Raw genomic sequence first — 24,039 nt, forward strand, 5'->3', positions numbered from 1 at the left:
CGGATTTAGATGAGATATAAGGAAATTTTTTTATGATGAGGGTGCTGAAACACTGGCACAGGTTGCCCAGAGAGCTGGTAGATGCCCCATCCTTGGAAGCATTCAAGGTCAGGTTGGACAGGGCTCTAAGCAACCTGATCTAGTTGAAGATGTTGGGGGGTTGGACCAGATGACCTTTAAATGTCCCTTCCAACCCAAACTATTCTGTGATGCTATGACATCCGTTCCTTATACTAAAAATAGAAATACCATTACTACTGATTCCCCCTCCCTAAATCCTGAGGATAATTAGAGTCATATTTACAAAGAAAAACACCAAAACCACACACTTTCTAGCTACCAAACATAGCTTTAAAAGCCCCCCCGCAGTTACATTCCCAGAAAGCCACGGCCAGCTTACACTTATTTGCACGCGTCAGTCTCGTCTTGCTCCTTAAACTGCCTTATCCTTCAGCACCATCCCAACACACCCCCACCGCTCCCTGCTTTTTTGTGACCGTTAACGGGACCCCCGCAAACCGCCACCACCAGGTGCCCCAGGCAAGCGGGGGCAGCAGACGGCTCCCGGCGAGGGGAACGGCCCCGGCTCGGTGCAGCGCGGCCCCACGGCCGCCCGGGCTGAGTCTCTGCCTCCCGCTCCCGCCCGTCGGCCCGAGCCCCCTCCCCGCGCCGGGGCATCCCGGCCCCGCCCCGCGGCGGCGGCCGGGGCGGCGAGAGCGTGTGGCGGCGGCGGCGGCGGCGCCGCGCTCCGCCTGATTTACGGCTCTGCTGCAAACGGCTCCCCCGCCGCCGCTCCGCCAGCGCCAGCCGCACCGCCGCCAGCAACAAGTCGGGTGAGTGCGGCGGCGCGGGGGCGGCGATCTTGCGGCCGGCGGAGGCCCGCGCCGAGCCGGGGACCGGCCCCGCCCCGGCCAGGCCCGGGCGGCGGGCCGAGGCGAGCGGAGCCGCGTCGCGTCGCCGGGGCCCTGCGGCTGGCCGTGCCGGGCGGAGATGGCGCGATAGCCCCGAAAAATCACCGGGAAAGTTTCCCCAAGTTTCCCGGCCCGGCCCCGGGCGGGCGTGAACGCGGGCTGTTTTCTCGCACGCAGGGCCCGGCGAGGAATGCAACAGACGGCCCGGGATGAAGGCAGGCACCCCTGGCAGGAGCCGCTCGGCAGCGTCAGCGTCTGCCTCCCCTTCCGCTGCCCGCGATGCGGCGACCACAGCCGGTTCCGGAGCCTCTCCTCGCTGCGGGCGCACCTGGAGTACAGCCACAGCTACGAGGAGAGGAGCCTCCTGAGCCAGAGCAGCCTCTTTTCGCCCCGGAAAGACGCGGAGCTGATCTCCCCGCCGGAGCCCGCGACCCCGGGCAGCCTGGGGAGCCCCGGCGGCGCCGTGCAGCGGAAAGGGCCCTTCCTGAATTTTGGCGATGCGTCCTGCGAGGGCGCCAAGCGCGGGCAGCCGCTGGAGGTGGAAGCGGAGCGGCCGGTCTCCTACATCGCGAACTATGTGTCGGCCGACTCGCCCGACGAGCAGATTCCCAAAGCCGGCCTCCCGGCTGACTCCAAAGCCTCCTTCGAGGCGCACGTCAGAGAAAAGTTTAACAGGATGGTAGAGGCTGTGGACAAAACGATCGAGAAGCGGATCGACAAGCTTACCAAAGAGCTGGCCCAGAAGACAGCGGAGCTGCTGGAGGTGCGGGCGGCTTTCGTGCAGCTGTCCCAGAAGAAGCAGGAGGTGCAGCGGCGGGAGCGGGCCCTGAGCAGGCAGGTGGACGTGGCGGTGGAGATGATCGCGGCCTTGAAGCAGCGCCTGAGCGAGTCCGAGGAGGAGCTGCACCGCAAAGAGGAGTAAGTGGGGCCGGCTGGCTGGCACCTGTGCGAGTGGAAGCCTTTTGGGGAGAAGAGGGGGACATGGTTCGGTTGCTTGCTGGTTATAAAAGAGCCGGGTGCTCCCCAGCTTCTGGTCACTGTGTTTCTGGAGTTGTAGCCCATGTGAGCCTGTCTCCTGGAAGGCAGGGGACAGCTCCCCAAGCAGGTGGCTTCCATGCCTGACTCCCCAGTGACAGACTTGTACGCTCTCTAACGCCTGTGTTGTGTCCCTGGTTTTGTGGGGGTAGGGTCAAGTAGAAGCTGTCATCAGCGTGTAATCTGATTTACACTGACACCTCTAATCCCTTATCTTTTTAAGAAGAGACGGGTGGGTAAGGGCTGGAGGAAGTATGTAAGAATTCCAAATAGCACCTTTTCCCTGAAGTCATCCCACCACGGTCAGCAGGCCGCCTGTGGAGTGGGATGGTCTCCTGTGCAGCAGCAAAGCTGTACTGGAAGCAGTGCTGAAAAGGCCACGTCCAAGTATGTGTTTTAGATGGACACAGAACTGTGAAACTGGAGTCGCTTATATGGGAATAGGAAGCAGATGCCAGAGTTGTTCTGACTAACCTAGGCCATCTAAAAATATGTTCGTGATGCAGCCATTAAAAATGCAGTGCTAGCTGATATATTATTTATACATGAACTACTTAGTTTATTCGGCACTTGCTGAAACCTTTCAGGCTTTTTGGAGCAACGCAACTTATTTTAGAAGAATGCAAATAAAGAGCCTTGGTAATGGAATGCCTCTAAACTGATTTGTCAGCTTACAAAGGGAAGATGAGAAGTGCTAGTTGCCATGACACTGATCTTTTAGAAATATAGAAGGTGGTGTAGGAGTTCAGTGTAGGAAGTTTGGAGGGCTTTCATCGTTCCTTCCTGTAGTCTGAGGACTAGAAAAAAAAGATGATGATGGCTCCTATATCAGTAGGAGTCATCTATCTTGAAGCAGTGCTATAGATTTTCCAGGTGGCGGGATACCAAAGGTTGTGGGATTTGAGCCCCTGGGGTGTGTAACTTCCTTGAAGGGATATTCAACAGAACCTTTGATTTTTGAAATATCAGGTGATCCTCATGGAAGAGAAGACTGAAGGACTCAAGATGAAGCTAAAGATAATAGTGGAGCTGAGACAGATTTGAAAGTATGCTGGAAAGAGGCCATGAATATAACTTACAGTTTGAAGCAGTTTTGGTATTCCCATCTAGCCAAGCTCCCCTTCTAGACTCTTTCAGAGTGTGATTCACCTTACTTGTTCAGAAAGGCATCTTAGAAGGGGAGGGATTGCTCTGTGGAGGTCCTTCCTCCCTCTGCAGACTAGAGGGGGACCTCAGGTAAGCAGCCGTCTCAGGCTAGATACTGAACTTAACATACCGAAAGTTGAGTGGTATGAATATTACCCCAAACTAAACGCAGGGTGTGTTTTTGAAATTCATTACTTGAGATCCACAGGAAAAACATGAGCGTCAGGAGGAAGCAGAAACCATTCAGTGGAGCAAAAACAGAGTTCTGCAGTGCTGCAGAAGAAAAGAGCTCATAGAAAAAGAGGAAGGAGAGAATGGAGTTATCTGGGTAGAAGGAATGGGTGCAATATGGGGAGGACAGCAAAGGACACTGATCTGTGAAAAGCAAGGCAGCAAAAGTTGTGATTTTTAACTATATTAGGAAAAGGCACGAGGAAGAGGCCACTTGCCCCCCTGGCAGACTGCTTCCTAGCAGCAGTGGCAGGCTGTGGTTCTGAGGCCAGAAAAGACTGAACGCAGAGTGAGAGGAGAAGTAGGGAAACACTGTCCTTCGCACTAGAACATTGCCAGGCTTGGGAAAGGGGCAGGAGCTCAGATGATTGCTGCTATAATTCTAGCCATCTCTAAAGGAGGAGGGTGAATGCATAAGCAGATAAGGAGGTAGCTCCTCAGTTGATGTTACAGGGAAGACTGAAGGTGATTTGACTAGTAAGAAACACTAACCAAAAGAGGCAGCTGCACAAGAAACTTCACCTGAGTACCCAGGGTATTGCTCTTCCAGGATTATCCTAGCTTGCTTCAGCTTTCAACAGAGAAGATAAAAACCTTGGCAGTAAAAGCAGCAATAGAAATGAGTGAATAGATATTACACAGTGGTGCGTTAATTTGTAAAGGTAAATGAGCCAAATGCTTGCTGGTGGGTAGGATGAAAGAATATCAGCCCAGAGTACCAAGAGGAAAAGAGGGGAATCATAGTATGTTCTTTCATGTGCCTGTACCTCGCCCCGCTGCACTGCCTCTCAGCAGTCACTGCACACTGCACTCTGAGGAGGCTGGGAGGGTAGGCAGGTGTAAGAATGGGTAGAGTTCGCTTAGAAATCTGAAAATATGTCATTTTTCTCTTGTTCTGATGGTTCCTGCGTATTTCCCATCTTGAGGGATAACAAGGCATGGTGCCATAGAAGAACGCACTGTATGGCTTCCTAATTAAAAGGTCATTATATAATTAGCAAACTGAGAAGGAAGGTAGAATCATAGAATGGTTAGGGTTGGAAGGGACCTTAAAGACCTAGTTCCAACCTCCCTGCCATGGGCAGGGAAATCCTCCACTACACCAGGTTGCCCAAAGCCTCATCCACCCTGGCCTTGAACACCTCCAGGGATGGGGCATCCACAACCTCTCTGGGGCAGCCTGTTCCAGTTCCTCAGTACTGTTCCAGTAGGTACAATGCTTTGTAAAAGCAGGAGTAGTACTCCTAAGGGCAGCTTTTCAGATTTGATCCTCTAAAAATGTGTGGGACATGCAGCTTTATGCCAGCAGCAGGGAGGCACTGGATAGTGTGCTCTGGTAGAGAGAAGAAGAAAAGATCTTCATGACTCTGGTAACAATGGTGTCACTTGTCTGTTTTCTCATGGACTGTTGGTAAATTGAGACCTGTCTACATATTCACTTCTTTATGTGTTCAAAAACTTACTTGGTGTGCTGAAAAGACTTTCTCCTTCAAAAAAGGAGGATCTCAACTTTGGCTTTGATTTCTGGAAGAAGTCCAGATGATTAGAAAGCCAAACAAGACTGCTTAATGGAAATTGCAGAAGCAGGAGTTCTCACTGCAGATTGTGGAAAGTCAAAGGCAGCCCTTAGGGACTGCTTTGATACTTGCTGACCTTCAGAAACAAATGCTTTCATCAGTTTCTTTGGATTTTTTTTTTTCATAAGCAGTCTTGTGAATATGGATAGCTTCTGCCAAAATTAGCATTGATATGGACCTTCTGGCAGCCTTCCAGTACCTTAAGGGGTCCTATAAGAAAGCTGTAGAGAGACTTTTTACAAGGGCATGTAGTGATAGGACAAGGGGCTTTAAACTGAAAGAGGGGAGATTTTCAATTAGATGCAAGGAAGGTGGTGAGGCACTGGAACAGGTTGCCCAGAGAAGTTGTGGCTGCCCCATCCCTGGAAGTGTTCGAGGCCAGGTTGGATGAGGCTTTGAACAACCTGATCTAGGGGAAGGTGTCCCTGCCTGCGGCAGGGAGACTGGAACTAGATGATCTTTAAGGTCCCTTCCTATCCAAACCATTCTAGGATTGAGCCACGGTAGCTGAAAATTTGTTCCTCTTTCCTCTTTGTAAGAGGAAAAACAAAACACTTTCTTCCCTGAAACACCTCCTTATCCTATTTCTGAGGAACTAAAAGAAACCAGTCTTCCCTTGGTCTCTCAATGGTTGTTTGCACTACTAGACACTATAGAATAGGGTGCATGTGAAAACAAGAAGGGGTTGTAATCAATATGTGTTTCTAGATCTCAAAGAGACTGAGGTATGACTACTCTAGATCAATCTGAGGGTTTGGAAAAAAAAAAACAAAACACAAAAAGCCACAAAAAAACCCACAAACCAGTAAAAAACCCCAAACCAACAAACTATCCAAGAGAGGAAAAAAATTCTAGTCCCAAGTCCTACATAAGGTCACAAAAACTATTCTTTGGAGGCTCTGTAGAAAAGAAGCTGACAACTTTTATAGGGATCTCTTCAAGTAATTCTTGAAAAATAGCCATGTTCTGATAAAGAAGTTACAGGTGTTTATAGTGGGTCTATACTTAAGTAATCCTCCATATCCACCTACTCTGTCAGTATCTTATATGAATGGACAATCACTACTGGAGATCAAATGACTCCATAATACTGAATTTAATAATCCAGTTTATTATCATGCTTATAGCATATGCTCAGATAATCCAGGGATTTATCTGGGCTGTTAGGCTAGAGCTGTGTCTACATGTAAGAATGAAAGAATTAACCAGATATGGAAGAGGATGTATTTGCAGGTTTAACCATCACTCCTGACCTAAAAATTTGCTAGAGAAAAAAAAAAAAAGAAAAAGTTGGGATTTAACATATTTCTTCTTCAGAAGGGTATACAAGAAGATGACCGAAAAAATGAAAAAATTATTGCACTTTGGATAATGGTTCTGATTTTGGATCTGATGTAGAAGTCAAATAGGAGAGATAAGGGAAGAGGAAAATGTGCATTGGCAAGAATAACTTGGTTAGGAAACCCCAAGAAGACTTAGGGAGGAGAGATCTAAATTCTTTTTAAACATCTGGGCTTCTGGAAGAAGGAGATGGAGCTCTTCTAGGCCTTGCATCTTCCCTTTGTGCCCAGCCTAGCGAAGGCAGACATTGCACTGCTGTGATTCTTCAGCAGAGGCAGTAGATCTGAGGTCACTTTGACTTGATGGAATTTCATTTCTGCTTCTCTGTTGTACCTGCTCTTCTCCAGCAGGCTGGCAGCCCAGGCACCTCCTGCTCCCCTTGGACACCTCCCGGGTCTCATCCCCCATCTTTCCCTCTCGCTTGCCTCACCCTGTCACCACAAGCTGCCGGCGGTTCGATGTGCCCCCTGCTCCCTGGGCAGCAGCAGCAATCCCTCCTCCTGAAGAGTTTTGTCCAACGAGGGCACCCAAGACAAAGCAAGAAACCCACCTTTCTCCCTGCTGCCCAGTTTCACTGTACAACATACATTAATATTAGTGTAGTAAACGATGAGCAAACAGATGAGATCACTCTTATCTATAACAGACATTTACAAAGATCTGAGCTGCACTGAGCATCATCATCTACTCCGCTCAGAAACTTTAGCATCAGGATCTAGAGTTTACGGTGCTGCAGCGAGTGCCAGGGAGCAGCTGAGCGGAAAGGGGAAGGAGGCTGCAGGCTGGCGGGCAGAGAGCAAAAAGGGGAGCAGAGCGGGAAGGAGATGATGCTGAGAGCAGAGGAGTTCAAGGGGAGCTAATAACTCTACGTAACCTTTTCTTAATATAGCAGCAGCGCTCCAGATGTAGAATAGGTGACGCAGGGTAGCAGAGACCTCTCATTAGAAAGGGCAAAGCTTCAAGTCTGAGCCAGGCTTCAACAAATGGTTCCTGTTTCAGGTGAGTGCTGCTGACAAGGCTGTTCTGTCAAGACACAGAGCCCAACACGCCAGTGCTGCTGTGCTCTGGTTTGTGCCTCTACCAAGAGGGACCCACAATATTCACAGGTTCAGCCTCCCCCCAACTTCATGAGGAGCAGCATCTGACTTCTGTGAACATCCATCTTGCCATGAGCATAAGAGCAGAGAGTAAAAAGATAGAGATCATATCATGTAATCAAAAAAACCCAAAATCGGCAGATGCCTGGAGAAATAAATTGAAAGTAAAATAGAGAACATAAACAAAAAATCATCACAGGTATCTAGAAATAGAATTGAAGGGAGAGGGTCATCAGTATGGCTAAGAAAACGTCTGGACAAACTACAAGAAACAAGGCAGGCAATTAAACAAAAGTGGCTGCAGGAAGCCACACAAATTCTTTGAACCATTTCCCTATTGTTCATGGTGGGAGGAGGGTAAAAATTCTTCTGGGAACTCCCTTCAGGTAAGCAAGGCATAGCCAAGGCATGGAGCGAGCTCTCTGAGGAAGAGGTGTTGGAGCAAGTAGGGAGACTTACTAGCAGTCACTCCTCAGGGCTTGACCTTGTTCTCTGAGAGATAAGAATGAAGTGGAAACAAAGGAAGCAGCTGAACAGACAAAAGTGCTGTTTATCAGGACAAGGCCTATGACCAAGACCTAGTGGGTGGGTATATTCTGGCTCTTCTCTTTCTAAAGGGAATTTACAGAGTGCTGGTAGCATTTCAGCACAAAGGAAAATTTTTAGGTAAAAGTTATTAAAGGCAGGTTCATAGGCTGTACAGAGGCAGCTAAACAAACAGAGAAAAATGATGGAAATGCTACTGCTGCTGCTGATAACAGTCCCTACAAATAATGGCATGTAGGATGCCAAGCTATCTTGAGTAGTCTAGAAAGCAAGGAAAATAGTAGGGAATTTATTGCCACTATGTGTCTGTTCTGCTCCTAATAGTCATCTAAGTCTCCAGAAAATACACTGCTTCCCCGTCCTCCTTATGGCACAGCTCACTAATGAGGTGTTTGCAGGAAAGGAAAATTTGAGCATGATCTGTTCACGCCACAGAGCAGATGATTACCGAACACTTTTTAATTACCTTTGCTGAGACAATTACGAATGTTAGCATTCTTGAAACTATCACCCTTTTAAAAACAAATGCCAGGTACTTGATTGTTTGTGGCCTCCCGCTGCTGCAAAACTGTGGCCCCAGGAGAGACGTCCTCATGGTGTCCCAGCCTGGTGGCTCCCCTGCTCTGCCCAGCCTTCCCCCAGGAGGGCCAATGGGCCATGCACAGTTCTCCTTCCTTACCCAAAGGGTACGGGATTTGGAGCCGACCTGCTGAGTTTCTGTCCTTTTGAGCTTCCCATCTGCTGTAAAAGAGGAGCCCAACAGAGTGCCAGAGGTTCAGGTTGCTCCTATGCTAACACAAATCCAGAGCAGCATAGTGAAATCAAAAACATTACAATGCTATAAGTGCAGCAAGAATAAAGCCCTAAAATTGTCCTTAATGAGTTTAGATTGGCTTCTTCCTAAGCATGTTTCAGTGGCTTTTTATTACCTGTTACTCTGGGCAAGCCAATAATCACAGAAACTGTATGAAGCCTTGAAATGGAATGGATTAGCTGAGCTTAACAAACAAGGTACCTCTCTGTTTCTTGAGCCAAATTTTGTGAGTGAGTTAATAGAAACTAATATTCACCAATGTTCTTTGTCCAGACGATACGTGCTTGTTTTTACCTCATTCCTCCCATTAGATCAGCCATGCAAACAGCCTCTTGCGCTGCGCTGCTCTGCTGTGGTTTACAGTAGGCAGACCCAGCCTGAATCCTAGATGGCGAATTTCCATAGCTGACCACTTGCGCCTTACTCTTTTGAGTGCAAACCAGCTCACTGTTAAAACACTCACACTGAGTTACACCAATTATCTACAACTATACTGAATTAGAACAATGAAATGCAGAGAAACTTTAGATTTTTTATAAACAAGCTAAGCTTTGAAAGGCTCTTACCGCCACAAGCTCTTTGCAGGTTTCTGCTTAAAACGCTTTTTCCGTGGACGAATGTATTTCTACCAAGCAGTCTTGCCCTTTTCATTTGGCAAGCACTGGTTCCCGCAACTCCCACCCCTTCAGCTTTGCACAAAGCAAAAATCAACATGTTTCACTGGCAGAGCAAGAACTGTTTATCCAGGCGTTTGTTAACTGGGGAAGTCCTACATGCTCAGATTTGCCATTTTTCGTAATACATGCTTCACTCTGTAGCCAAACTTCTCCCACTCAGAAACTCCTGATATCAGAGGTCCAAGTGGTGGCCTGATGACCGATAGTAAACTGATAGTATGCAGAGCACTTAAAATGAGCTACATCTCAGTACAGAGGTGGGACCTTTCACAGTCAGAGGTGCTTTCTGTCTCTCTCAATCATGTTACCAGACAAGAAACATTTCTAATTTTCTGACCTAAAACTTGCTCTTCCCGCACACAGACTCCTTGGTCTGTAATCTATAGATTATCTGTTAATCTCCCATGCTCCTACTAGCTCCATATCATAACACTGCACTTTGACCTACTTGCAGGATTGTAGCCACAATGAAGTTTTATGGCCACAGTAGCCCTTTTAAGTTAGGAACCACCCCAGTAGCAACATCAAACTATACCACTGTAAGATTATGATGAACTAGGAAGATGAATTTTAGGGTTCATCCACTTCTCTTTGTGCTTCATGGCTGATATTCACATGGGTAAGTGGAAAAAAAAAAGTTAAGGTGACTATAGCTGTCTTCAGATACCTCGAGAGATGATGCTTAATGACATTTCTACCCTGTAGGCCACTAAGGACTGTTTCCAGGAGACCTGATAGTGTGATAGAAAACCTCAAACCCACTGCCCATAAACTTAAATGCAGCATTCGGGGTTCCAGATCTTCACTGTGTCCACAAAGAGGTTGAAATCTTCTAATAGCGGTGAAGGACAGTAATTAGCCACCATGGGCTACCACCATGAAAAAACAGGAGAAGCATCAGTAATTTTTTGACAGCGGCGAGACCAGGGCCCTTCCCATTACTTAAATGTGGCCTCTTTGCAATGTTTCTGTCTTGCAGAGAAGTTGTCACTTTCAACCACTTCCTGGAAGAAGCGGCAGAAAAAGAAGTGCGGGGAAAAGCCAGGCTCCAGCACTTCATTGAGAACCTGTTGCAGCGTGTGGATCTGGCAGAAAGGCAGCTAGAATATTACCAAAATCAGCAGATGGTGTGCAACCACACCGACGTCAGCGAGCACGTGGTAAGCCAGCAAAGTCCTTCCCTTCCTTGTCACCCACCACCGGCCGGAAAGTCCTGGAGTTTGCATATGGGTGGGCTCAGTGGCACAGGCTGACGGCGACTCCAGACAGATTTGGATTTGTAAAACGTTTCTTCGGGATTGTTTTATTTGTTTCAAACTGCCACTTCACATCAGTGAAAGGAGCAGAGAGCACAAGAGCAGCAGTAGCCAAAGATGGGAAACGGAGAGCAGAGAAAAATGAAATATTTGCCAGATATTTAACATTTTCCCCTCATCTCTGGCTATTGCTGCTGTTACCTTTGCAAGAAACACTTCACTTTATGTCTCTTAGTGACTTGGCAGTTTTTTGGAGATCTCTAAAGGTTTTCAGGAAAGATGTGGATCCTTACAGAGGACATTTCAGCCTGCTGGCAAGTCAGGTTGCTTTCTGTAGTTACCTATCACAGGACCGTTAGAAATGATGAATGGATTCCCACAGGCCTGTCCCCCACCGATTAGAAACCAAAGCTGTCTGAACATTGTATTTTAAAATACGTGATTTCATTAAAAACTCTCATTGTTAATACTTAAACTCAGTATTTCCCTACAATGCATTACATTTATATGGCAAGTTTTAGCCACGTGGCTTCCAAAGAACATTTCCGTTTAAATGAATACCCCGTACTGGTCACCCTGGGAGGTGAAAGGAATGGCACTGGATCACACACAGCACTGAACACGTACGTAATGGTGGGAAGCAAAGGGTCCCATGGCCGCTTGGAAAACAAAGAACTTTAGGCAAGAGCTGAATAAACGTAGATGTGCCGAAATTTAGCGCAGGACACCTCAGACTGTCTGTGAGAACACTGAGGGGGTCTGTAGAGAGGGGCCTCAGCATTAAATCATCTCCCCTGCTCTTGATACGTTTACTGGGATCCCTGCCTCAGCAGTGTCCCTTGGGAAGGCACTAATTTTTGAGGCAGCTGCCTTGCTTTCTGAGTGACTTCAGCATTCCTCTAAAGTCATCCATCCAAATATTGACCAGCCTGACCTTCAGGAGGTAATTACTGAAAAGCACACCATGAGATGGCTCCAGACTCCATCCAAGAGAGATGACAAGCAAAGCTGGGCTGGGCAAAAATCCTTCTGCAAAGTGTGGACAATACCAGGGACAGAGGGAACGTTTATGAGAACATAATCATTTTCAGATGCCAGACCTGACTCGCTTGGCTCAGTGACTTCACTAAATGATATTCAGAGGCTCAGTCTAGCAGCACTGACGGGAGATCGGCACAAAGAACCGATTTAGCGCGCAGACCGATTTAGGCTGAGCTGGCATTAAACCCCTCCTTTCCTGACCCTCACTGAAAGAGGGACCAAAGTGTTTCCACACTGTGAACCAAACTGTTGTAAACAATTTAAGTCATGCAAAGTTGTGCTGGCAACAAGGCTATGCTGTCCCTAGCTGGTCTCAGGATTTGGGGTGGAAAGAAGGAGAAACACTTGCATTCTCACCCTCCACCCTTCAGTGCTGCTGTAGGCAGAGCCACGGGCTCGTAGCTGGAGTTTCCCAGCCACTGGTGTAAAGGAAATTTATCACTGCAAAATTAAAGGCTCTGAAAGTTAATTTAATACAGCTTATCCACGCACTGTCCCTTATTAATTATCTTGAACACAGTAATTACTTCTCATTGTATCGGTACTGTTTAATCTCATGTGAAAGATCTCTGTTCAGCCCACACTTTAGCAATTTACTTTCATAGAATCATAGAATCATTTGGTTGGAAGAGACCCTCAAGATCATCGAGTCCAACCAATCACCCTGCATTGTCAGGGTCCCCTTTGATTACAGTTAGAATTAAAAATCATGGGGAAAAGTCCAACCACTAACAACTCACGTGTTACAAATTTTAGAAACAGATGTAAAAAGTTGAAAGAGTAATAATCTGTAAAAGGTTTGGGTTTTTTTTCAGTTTCTGTTTGAGTTTTAATAGTGGGTGAGAACAGAAATATGATTTTGAAGAATGCGTATATTTTATCCCTGTACTTTAATTACTTTATAACGTAATAGTAATATTACTAACTTCTCTGTTTTCTTTGCAGTTTACAGACATTTCATTAAATAAGAAGCCCAGATGCCTGTATGTATATCTTTTTTTTTTCCTCTTACTTAAATGTACTAACTTGACACACTTACATTTCTGCTTTTGCATTTCACCTTGTCCAAAAGCCTGAGTCAGGTTGGGTTTGAATCAGGTTCTATACCTGAGTATGATCTATGTTTATGTCATGCAATAGAGGAAAAACAGATTTCTGCTAAATCAAAGCTAAAATCAGATATTCTTTAAAGGAAAAAAAAACCCAGTCATTTCTGTTAAATGAGTGACTCCTTCCTGCTGACTGCAGCAGCCTATTGCAAAGCTTGAATTTCTTCAGCAAACACAGGCCAAGTTTCAGCTGAAAATATCTTTAACATTCTGTAGGTAGGAGAGAGACAGTTGTCATTTCCTAACTGACAGTAACGCTGTCGACTTTAAAAGCACGTGTAAGCAAACGAGTGCCCCGATAAAGCCTGGGCACTGACAGCATCTCGGGTTGCTCAAGCAGCTGTCCTGGGAGCAGCAGAACTAATTTGGGGCTGGTTTCCCACGTCTTTGCGACTTGGGTCAGGAGTCCCAGCGGCTGGTTCGGAGCATCAGACGTGCTGCTTGGCCAAGTGACAGTCAGGCAGCGTGTCCTCCCACTGGGCAACCTTTCTTAGCGGGAACATGAATTTGGGTCTTCTTCCCATTGCCGTGTAACCTGTTGCATCACCACAGGTCTGGGACTTTTGCATCCCTTCCAGATTTGTTTGTGTTTGATCAACAGGTTCAAGAATTACTGGAAGACTGAAACACGTGAACAGATGGATGGGCTGGAAAATAAACTAAAAATACAACATACAACCTACTGAGGTTGGGGGAGGTGTTTTGCTCTTTGAATTGTTTTTGTTCTTCATATCTCTTAGTCCTAGCAGGCAACTGGCCAAGTACCCTTTGCGGTGTTTGCATTAATAATTAAACCAAGGGACTTCAGCTTTGTTTTTTCTACTTTTTATTTTTCATAGCTTTTATGGTGCTTTTGAATTTTTTCCTACTGATTTGAGATTCTGAAAAACTTGATTGTCCAAAGTAGACTTGAGTTGACTGCACTTTTCAGGCTTCTAGATGTCTTATTAGGAGTGGAATCAAGAAAATAGAATTAAAATATAACCAGAGAATTCAATGATTCTGAGATGAGTCCTTCCACTGACAATTCTTTGGTCTAAATATAACGCAGTTTGGTAAAAGCCATTAATTGCTGATAAATAGTGGGAGTTCAAAGGCATATATGAAATTGTTTAGAGGTTTCTGTTTAACTACTGATACACTACTTTTAAAATACACAGTCAAAACTAGAATTTAGTAGAAGCCTTTATGTGGAGTTACCAGATTAAAAACACCCCAACTTGTCCTACAAAGCAGGGAGAGTAGAGGAGAGGATGCTCAGAGGGGTAGGAAAGTTTTCTTTTGCTCTGCCTGTTCTGTGGATGAATCCAGCATTTGTGTTCACCACATCAGCTTTTTTAAGAGCTCTAACTCAGCTAAGTACATAAAAATGAGGTTTTAATGATATGTGCCAGTTAAAAAAATTGGGAAATGTTACTACCCATCCAGAAAATTCAGTGTAATCTCGGGGTTTGGGGCCACTGGTGGCTTACGTTGTTTGCAGTCAATGGCTGGACTTGCAACCCCTCTTGCTCTAAGGCCTCCACCTTGCTTCCCAGTTCCTTTTCTCCAGTTTCTCCTGGCTGTTTTCAGGAAACACCCCACTGAGGGCACAGCAGACCTTTGCTGATGCTCACGAACCATTTCACAAAGGCACCGAGACTTGCCTCCGTATCTGTGCCTAAATCAACTTTAAATGCCAACTCCCATTGCGAAGAGGCTAAGAATTAGGTCTCTCGAAATCATGAGACCTGTCTTGAAAAATACCAGGTTTGTGAAAGGCAGCAAGAATAGGGTTGTTCTTAAGTGCCTGTGGCAGTGGGGTGCATTTAGTCACATCTTTTCAGTCTTTCTCCATAACGCGGCAGATCAGGAATATGTCTGAGTAGAAGTTCCAGCTGTCAGAGTCGCTTCTATCGAGGAGCTGCCGCTTTCAATGAAAATACATTTCCTGCATCTGGAGCTGGCAGCGTTGCATTTCATGTGCGATGGATGACCTGCGTCTTCATCTGTCTTGGATACCTTCTTACCCTGACTGTGAATTAGGGACAAACGCCCATCTTCTCTACCATAAACTCATTCAATTTAAGTACAGTTTAGCTCTTTTAGGCAATCCCCTCTGATCATATTAACCTTGACTTTCTTTTGGTTTTAATAGAATCACTCAGTGCAGCAGAGGAGATACTAACATCACCTGCAATCACACCTGCATGTGTTTTTGGAATAAATGATGTAACTTTTTCACCATAACAACATCTGAGAAAAACAGAGCACTATATCTTTTAACAACAACTAAGTAGTGGACTCTAACAAACAGTGCCCAAGAAGTGGTCATAAACCAGAGCGGCCAACACTCGTGCATTTACACAAGTCATTTCTAACCCCTGGCACGTGGTCAGAGCCGAGGCCTGCGCCAGCCCAGCACGGCACAGCACCTGCAAGCTCCAGCTTGGACCTGCACGGCGTTGTCCCCCCAAAACTTCCCCAAAGTGAAGTCCAGTTAGCAGATCTGCCAACCAGGTAAAACCATTCCGTAGATAAGGCTCGGTGGTTCCTGTGCTGTCGACTGGCCCTCACTGCCTCCCACCAACAAATACAGAAGCTTTTGTGACACCCTTCTGGTGTTTTAAAGAGCAGGAGAGGGCTTGCACCGTACACACTTGAGCAACCACAGCTTTTTCCAAAACCAGCTTTGTCAAGTGTGCAATATTGTTTAACTCCCATGAGAAGTAATACTATATGTATGTGGTTTCCAGAAGTAACGAGCTACGGAAAATAGCCCTACAGGAGCCCTTTAGAGAACAACTTGTACATCAGCACATCTGTTCTTCACTTCAGTCACAGTGGCTGGGCAGACATGAGCTGGTGCCTTACGTTCATAGTGCTGCTGTTATGCTACATGTACCTGCTGCTGTAAAACATTTCAAGATTATGTTAAAAGGGACTGTAATGATCTCACCTAAACTGTGGAACTGCGGTTTCAACATAAAATTTGAGAGCAGAGGGCATGGTTCAGCCTTTGCAGCACCAGGCACGATGCTGTCACTCCACCTGAGCTCACCGATTTCAGCAAATCCTGCTGGGCCTGAACCACTGCAGAGAGAACAAAGAATTCCACTTTGGCTTTTCAGCTTTCATACCCTTTTTCCCACCAATTTCTGCCACTTTCCTCTTCTCCCAGTTCAAATCAAAGCCTAAAAGCAAAGCTAACGTTTTCCTAAATGGGTGGCCAGCACAAAGGTAGAGTGTGGAGTTTCCTGAGCTATTGGCCATTAATAGCAGCAGTTCCCTGGGGCCCGGCCACAGTCCCAGGCAGCGCTGAGATCCCACTGAGAAGTTCCTACACCCACTTTCTACTGTTACTAGGGCTGTGTGGTCTTCTGAAGACCATGGGATGTTCATTCTTTGCAGAAGGTTGTCGTGAACATGTTTGTCTTTAAAATCCCCGTAGATCACCAAGTTACAAGTGTATAGACCTCAGTAAGGTCTCAGCCCTCCAAAATCAGCAGAGTGCTATCTCAATAAAAGTGTAGATGAACACGCATGAAGAGTCCACCAGTGACACATGTAGGGGTTCTTATAGCAAGGGATGCTTTTAAGTATTCAGAAATGTAATTCATCTTGCAACTGTTTTTAACTTTCAGTCTGGTCCTGTAAAACAAGGCTATTTCTGTCTTCAAAAACATATGGGTTTGGGGCATCGTGAAGACTTTTCACTTTGCATGATTGAATAATAGTTATTAATAATTGCTATTATTCATTTCAGGAGCCGAGGAAGTCAACACGCTTTGTATAACATCCCTGACACAAAGCCCCATTCCTTTCAAAAAGGAAGAATCTTGTTGAGAAAAGCCAAGGATGAAAAAACCAGCTTGCAGCCAGTGAAATGCTTCTATGAACCTGTTGAGTGCTCAAGAGAAATATGGAGAGCACAAAAGAAAGGTGAACCCGTCTGCTCTGCCAGGAAAGCGAGTGCAAAACCGAAGCTGGGTAAAAAGGCCAAAGCGCTATAGGAATGGTTGGCAACATACAGTAAGGCAGCAGCTTGGCTTCAACAGAACAAATACTGAAGGAAGTTAATCATCCTACTTTTTCCTATCCATCTGGCCATGCCAAAACATATCAGATATAATATATAGAAAAATAGACAGTATGGAAGATTTATATTATTTAGGAACACCATTCCCTCTTTGGGCACTATAAGAGAAGTGACATTTTATTCAGTTTACATGGAGGTTTTTCTATTTATTTATTTATAGAGCTTATTTTAAATGACTGCAGTTATCTTGCTGGGCAGTACTGTGGCTATATGTGAAATTATTTTAGTGGCAGCATGTGGCTTGGTAATTTATTTTCCATCTGTGCTGTTGCTGAAGCTCAGAAGAATCCATTTAATCGGCACCTAAATATTCAGTCTTTCCAGCTTAGGGAGGTATAAGATCAATGATTAACTGTTACCTGCACAAACATACTTAGATGCAAAAGGTCTGCTTGAGTTTCTTGAAGGCTGTTCACAGGGTAGGTTGCTCCCCTGGATTTTCTGCCCTAAGCCCAGTCGGACACATTTCCATATTTTACTACATACATTAAATTGCTCGATCCTGCCAGCAGCCCTGGTGCCTGCTGGTCCAAGTTTGGGCGGCTCCAGCGTCTCAAGAACAGCTTTCAATTTCCAGAAGCTTTACAGTGTTGCCATATATACCAGCCTCTGGTGTCACTTAGCAAGGAGACCAGAAGCTGGTACCGCAGCCCTGACAAGCACAGACCGCCCCGAGCCAGAGGAGGAATTTCAGTCCCAAGTGCCAGCAGCAGGTTGTCGTCGGCTGCGGTGCAGCAAGCGAAAGGCGAAAGCAACGCGCTGCGTGGCACCGCGCTCGGCGCCTGTGCTTGGCTGTAGGTGTGCGAGGCACAAAACGGCTGTGATCATAGCTGAAACCCTTCACCACCTTCTCTCCCTGAAGAACCTTTACAGGGCTGAGAGATCCCTGAATTTCAACTGAAAACCCAAGAGTAAGGAAGTTAGAGACAACTGCAGGATGGGAATGCATGTGTTTACATTGGTTTGTGCCAATTAAAAGGATCCTTATTTATCAGAGTATTTATCAAGACGACTTTGTGTGTGCACAGTTTTTTGGTAACATGAATCCTCATGCCATGTTTACAGATAGGAACATCCTGTCAATGTTCCTGATGAGATTTGTTTTCTCAAAAAAAAAGAATGGATAGGTGAGACAAGTCTGTGTAATTTATTTTTTAAATGCTCATAGCAGATATAAATTGTTTTTGTGGAAGGTGATTTTTACAGTATGTGTACAAATATTTGTGAAAAATGTTTTTCATTTTTTATAACTATGACTGTAAGTAGAAATGAGTATTAAAAGACAGTGTATCACTATGATTACTGCTGCAATAAGCACCCGAGTTGCAATATTTTTAAAGCAAAAGATGACCCATCAGTCAGCTAGGATCAGGTAACTACAGATGTCATACATTTGACAGTGTACGGAGCTCCCAGAAAGTAGCAGCGTGAAGAAAAAGAGTATTATTCCTCACTTTTATTTTAAATAGTGTACATGGAACAATCTGATATATGTTTAAAGTTTCTCAACACTGTTTCAGTAGAAAGTCCCCATGTAAATCCAATTCAGGTATTTAGGTTGTCATGACATTTTAATATTTATTTAACTATGTCACAAGGCCACACTTGGCCTTACGCTAGGCATTGTGTGTGGTGAAAAGGAGTTGTTAATTGTGTTGCAGGGGTTTGGGTCAGAGCACATGTTATGACAACTTTCTTAAGCAAGCCACAAAATAGAATCATCCTTGAGTTTCTCCTGTTGCTTCCCACATCCTTTTACAAACCTGAAAAATGACCCTTTTCAAAGATAATAAAGGTGAACTTTAGGAAGATAATAAAGTAAAATATATTCATCCTTCCTGTATTCACTTGACACTGAAAGAATATTTTTATTTTAAAATGCCTATCTACTCTGTTAGTCACCAAAGTTAAGTGCACCTAATAGTTCACAAATGAAACGTTTATTTTATTATTTGTCATGGCAAAATCTTGACTTTAAGTTGTCCTTTTGGGGGAGAAGGAGAAAAAGAGCAAAAAAAAGTTGCATGTTCTTAAACTTTTCAAAGCCTAAGTTACAGTTACTTGCTGAACAAATGCCACGTTAATTACAAAGAAATTGGATTGTACCGTAACCCCAGATAAAAGTTTTTAGAATACAAACATTCTAATAATAAAGATATATTTCTCAGTTGCTGTGTTGTTTAACTCTGTAAAATGCCATGTTTCTTACAAAAGCCTACCCAACAGCAAAGAGAAGAAACTGCAGCCCTGCTTGGACTTCTGTTTATTCCTCAGATACTGCACCATGTCAGAGAAGCTGGGCTGTGATCTTTCAAAGCATTACAAATTAACCTGAAAAACAGCTACCAGCATCTAGCCCTCATAGCCTGAACTTCCTGTCACCTGCCCTTCTCCTACTGTAACGATGCTTGAAAATTATCCCTGAGATAACCCACGTGGTCAGATAACCTGCCCAAAGCAGAGGCGGGGGGAGTGGGGGGAAGAGTCAGGCAAAGGAAATCAAGGGCAGAGGGGCTCCCGGGGAACATAGGTGATAAAGTCTCCCTCATGTTGCCAGTTGCTGAATCATGTCATCAGGTACCTCCCTGGTTATACTAGGAAAGAGAGGTTTTCCCATGGGAGAACCAGGTTCCTGTCGAGATAACTTACGGGAGAGGTGCTGTAGAAGACCAGATGAGATGAGATGAGATCCCTCCGACACCTGAGAGCCTGAGTAACATTCATCAGGAAAAAGGCTCCTTCCCAGTCAGGTTTACACAAGTTACTGGCTCATTTTTCAAGTTAATGTCTAGGCATCAGCAGAACTTGACTGCTGGATGTATCACATCTACACTTCATGTCCCATTAACAGAGGTGGGATGCTTGAGAAAGATCGGTACACACACCAAGCTGCACAGAACTGGTGTTAGCTTGGGGGCACTTTACGAGGAGATAACATCGAAATTGGAAAATGTCAATTTAAAAATATTTTTTAAATCTGAAAGTTTTCTGGCCAAGTTGACCGCTCATGTTTGAACATGAATTTGAAGCACAGTTACCTCAGTTTGCCCTTTGAGATGCTTTGAAGACATCTAAGTGGGTTGTATGCTCACATCCAAAGTGACATTCAGTAGGACCCGGATGCCTTGTTCCCATATACGTTTTTTAAATCACCCCTCATCTATAAGTAAAGCCATCTCAGAGCAGTGTGTATTCTGGCTGGGCCCTTACAGGTGAGCTTTCTGCTTAAAACAGAATGTTCTGACGGACACGTAACATTATAGGCCAGGAAAACATGACACTAATTGAAGCCTAGACCCTTAATTAGAGCTGTACATAGAAAACACAATCATTTTGAGACACTCTTGCCAGTTGAAGAGAGAATGTGTTTTTTAAAGCACTTGATGGCATCCGACCTCCCCCCTCACCTCAGCAGTAAAAGCAGTTGTTTCCCACACCCAGAGGAGATCTGAACACATTTCTTTTGTTTCCAGGAGAGTTACTGGAAATATTCAGTGGGATATTCATATTCAAAGGGATGGCCACCAATCAGAGCAGTTACTAGGTCAAACAAATTACCACTTCTATCATCCCTAATAATCCTTCCAATGCCACCAGCTCTTTCAATCTACTTGAGCAAAATCCCACTCCTCTCTTTATTCTGCGTCACCAGATAGTTGCATCTATTTGTTCTTACCTCAGACTAATGCTGATTATTTCCATATATCCTGTCTGAAGTGGCTGGAGTGGACTATTTTAGTGCTCTCTGCAGTGGGCATAGGTTTTTTGTCTTGTATTTTTTTTTTTTTTTCAGAAAATATAATCCCAGAAATGATTTTATGACATGAAACATACAAGCTCTTAAAAATAGATCCTGTTGTGACAAAAACAAAACGTCCTTTCCCATTCTGTTGCTAATGCTATCCCCTATCTAGCCACGCTTTTTTTTTATTCTGGCCTCTTGAATTTTCATTTGTACATCTCTCCAAGGAGAGGGAGAAACAAGCAATGTAAGTTAAATGCAGTCATTGGCTTGACAAACGTTTCCCCCTCGCTGTCTCTGTCCTAGTATCGCACACTGCAGGCAGGTAAAAGTTGGCTTGAATTTTTCATAAAATGTTGGAAAAAATAGATAAAACAGATTTTGGGTTCATTATAGTGTTATCAAAGATAAAGAGGCTCTTTTGAGCTGAGGAGGAGAAAAGAAGAGGAGAGGTGAAGAGGAGGAGAGATCCTCCGCTTGCTTGAGAAGTCACTTTCAAAGACAAATGTGATGGGTTGGAGGAGTTTACCGTGTGCTGGTGTGAGACGAGGGAAAACCAGAGTTACTCATGAGGCAGCAATCAAAGGGCGTGGGACATGTTGCTACCTGCTGTTTCTTAAGACGCTTTGACCTATAACACATCAGAATATATATGACCTGACACATTTCGTCCTTAGACTACACTTTAAACACTTGTTTTGAAGCCTAATTACTAATTTCAAAGCAAAAGACTTTGGGACCAGGGCTTTCAAGGACTTCCCCAAACTCTGCCCATGGTGTTTGTTCAAACCATAGTTTATTGGCCTGCAATGGGTAACTGTGCTAAGTGGGGGGGGCTTGTCAGCAGGGTGAGAGGGGAGTTTCTGTATATGTTCGGTACTTGCTCTCTCTGTCTCTGCTCAGTGGCCTGGGGCCAGTAGCTCTGCCTGGGCTCTACCCCGGATGCCCAACAACCAGTTCCTACAGCAATGCTTTTCTTTGTTATTTTGCTGCTTTTTCAGATAGGTCTGGGGGGCTCTAGGATAAGCCTGGGAATGTGCGGAATGGGTCTGGGAGTCTCTACTATGGGTCTGTTAGCTGCTGGAGGGTTCTTGCAGCTCTAGGATAGACCTAGGGAAATACACAATGAGCTTGAGAAGATCTGGGAGTCTCTAGGAGGGGTCTGGGGGCTCTAGGATTGGCCAGGGGGGCGTGGGTCTCTAGGAGGGGTCTCTAAGAGGGGTATGGGGGCATCTGGAGGTCTCTAGAATAGGTCTGGTGTCTCTAGGAGAGATCTGGGGGTTCTCAGATACGACTGGGGTGTAGAATGTGTCTGGGGGGATCTGGGGGGTCTCTAGGAGGAGTTTGAGTGCTGTAGGATGGGTCTGGGGGTCTCTAGAATGGGTCTACAGGGGTGTAGAATAAGTCTGGGGAGATCTGGGGGTTCTCTAGGATAAGTCTGGAAGCTTTAAGAGGGGTCTGGGGGTCTCTAGGATGAGTCTGGGAGCTCTCAAATACAACTGGGAGGGTATAGAATGTGACTGGGAGGGTGTAGAATATGTCTGGGGGGATCTGGGGGTCTCTAGGAGAGGTCTGAGGGCTTTAGGAGAGATCTGAGGGCGTGTAGAATGAGTTGGAGGGGATCTGGAGGTCTCTAAAATGAGTCTAGGGGCTCTAGGAGGGGTCTGAGGGCTCTAGGAGGGGTCTGGGAAGGTGTAGAATGGGTATAGGGAAATCTAGGAGTCTCTAGGATGGGTCTGGGAGTTTTAGGAGGGATCTGGGAGCTTTAGGAAGGGTCTCAGGGAGTGTAGAATGGGTTTAGGTTGATCTGGGAGTCTCCAGAATGGGTCTGGCATCTCTAGGGGGGGTCTGGGTGCTCTAGGATAAGCCTGGAGGGGTATAGAATAAGTCTGCAGGAACGTGGGGGTCTCTAGGAAGGGTCTGGGGGCTCTAGGAATGACATGCTAGGGTGTAGTATGGGTCTGAGGGAATCTAGGAGTCTCTAGGATGGGTCTGAGGGCTCTAGGAGGGATCTGGGGATGTGTAGAATGAGTCTGGGGAAAGCTGTGGGATACTAAGATGGGGCTGAGGGCTCTACGATAGGCCTGGGGGGTGCAGAATGGGTCTGGAATGATCTGTGCGTCTCTAGGATGGGTCTGGGGGCTGTAGGAGGGGTCTGAGTGCTGTAGGAGAGGTCTGGGGTGATCTGGGGGTCTCTAGAATGGGTCTGGGGCCTCTAGGAGGGGTCTGTGTGCTCTAGGATAAGCCTGGAGAAGTGTAGAATAAGTCTGGGGGGATCTGGGGGTCTCTAGGATTAAGTCTGGAAGCTTTAAGAGGGGTCTGGGGGCTCTCGGATACGACTGGGAGGGTCTAGAATCTGTCTGGGGGTTCTTATTAGGGGTCTGGCATCTGTAGGAGGGGTCTCGGGGTATCTGGCAATCTCTAAAAAGAGTCTGGGGTCCCTAAGAGGGGTCCAGACGCTCTAGGAGAGGTGTGGGAGGGTTTAGAATGGGTCTGGGGGGATGTGGGGGGTCTCTTAGATGGGTCAGGGGTCTCTAGGAGGGGTCTAGGGGCTGCTTACTGCTGCACCAGGTGTGTGACACCTGTACAGCCACTGCTCCTTCCCCCACTGGTCACTGCTCCATCAGCTCCAGTGCCCATATTCTGCTGCGCTTGTTGCTTCGCACCTTCACAATGAACCAAACCCCAAACGTCAGCACTCACGGAGCCACAAGTCCCAGCTTCCCACTGACACCCAACGCCAACTCACCATGTCACAGCGCTGTGCTCACCTCTCTGTGTCGCTCTTTGGCACACGGCTCATCCCTCTGCAGCTGAAAGCACAGCGATTGAAGAAGTCACCAGGTGCAGACCGAGAGCTGAACCGTTTCAGAAGTCTTCTTCCCATTACAAGAACACCATTTAGATTTTAACTACAGCTTTGCCATTAAAAAAAGAACAGACCACAAACTTCAAGCCCCACACCTACAAACCCTAACGCCTTTGGGATTCCACCAGCTTCACTGCCGATGAACAGCCCTTCCCAGACAGCTCCATCATCCCCGTTCAACCACCGTTGAAGGGTCTGTCCACACAATCTGCTGATGCGTGCTCCACCCAAGAGGGCTGTACATGCTCCCAGACCATTACCTGAACAGTCCCGGCATATCAACGTACTAACCCCAGACTCTTATTGCTGTTCCACCTACCCCTGACTCCACACCTCCAGGCAGAGCAGCTCCAAGACAAACACACAGACACACACACACACAGACCAACACTCAACAGAACGCTGCAGGCAACGCAACTCCGAAAGGAAAAACCTCTCCACAAGAAGAATGACTCCTGAACCTGAGACGCTGCGGGGCAGCAAGACCTATGGGGCCACAACAGTGAGATAAGGAGGCTCCATATCAAGCCCAGAAACAAGGCCAAAGGTAATGGCCCATGATGAGAAGT

The 24,039-nt window shown here is 46.0% G+C and overlaps 1 protein-coding gene across 1 annotated transcript; it reads left to right on the plus strand.

The window, feature by feature from the left end:
* The first annotated feature begins 1,101 nt into the window (after nucleotides 1-1,101).
* Nucleotides 1,102-16,773, plus strand: ZNF365 (zinc finger protein 365). The gene is made up of 4 exons (XM_086616840.1): nucleotides 1,102-1,829; nucleotides 10,355-10,535; nucleotides 12,618-12,655; nucleotides 16,527-16,773. Exons 1-4 carry the CDS (start codon nucleotides 1,102-1,104, stop codon nucleotides 16,771-16,773), a joined length of 1,194 nt encoding a protein of 397 aa, XP_086472966.1.
* The last annotated feature ends 7,266 nt before the right edge of the window (nucleotides 16,774-24,039 follow it).

Source organism: Tauraco erythrolophus, chromosome 9 (assembly GCF_009769465.1).
Source record: "Tauraco erythrolophus isolate bTauEry1 chromosome 9, bTauEry1.pri, whole genome shotgun sequence".
NCBI lineage: Eukaryota > Metazoa > Chordata > Aves > Musophagiformes > Musophagidae > Tauraco > Tauraco erythrolophus.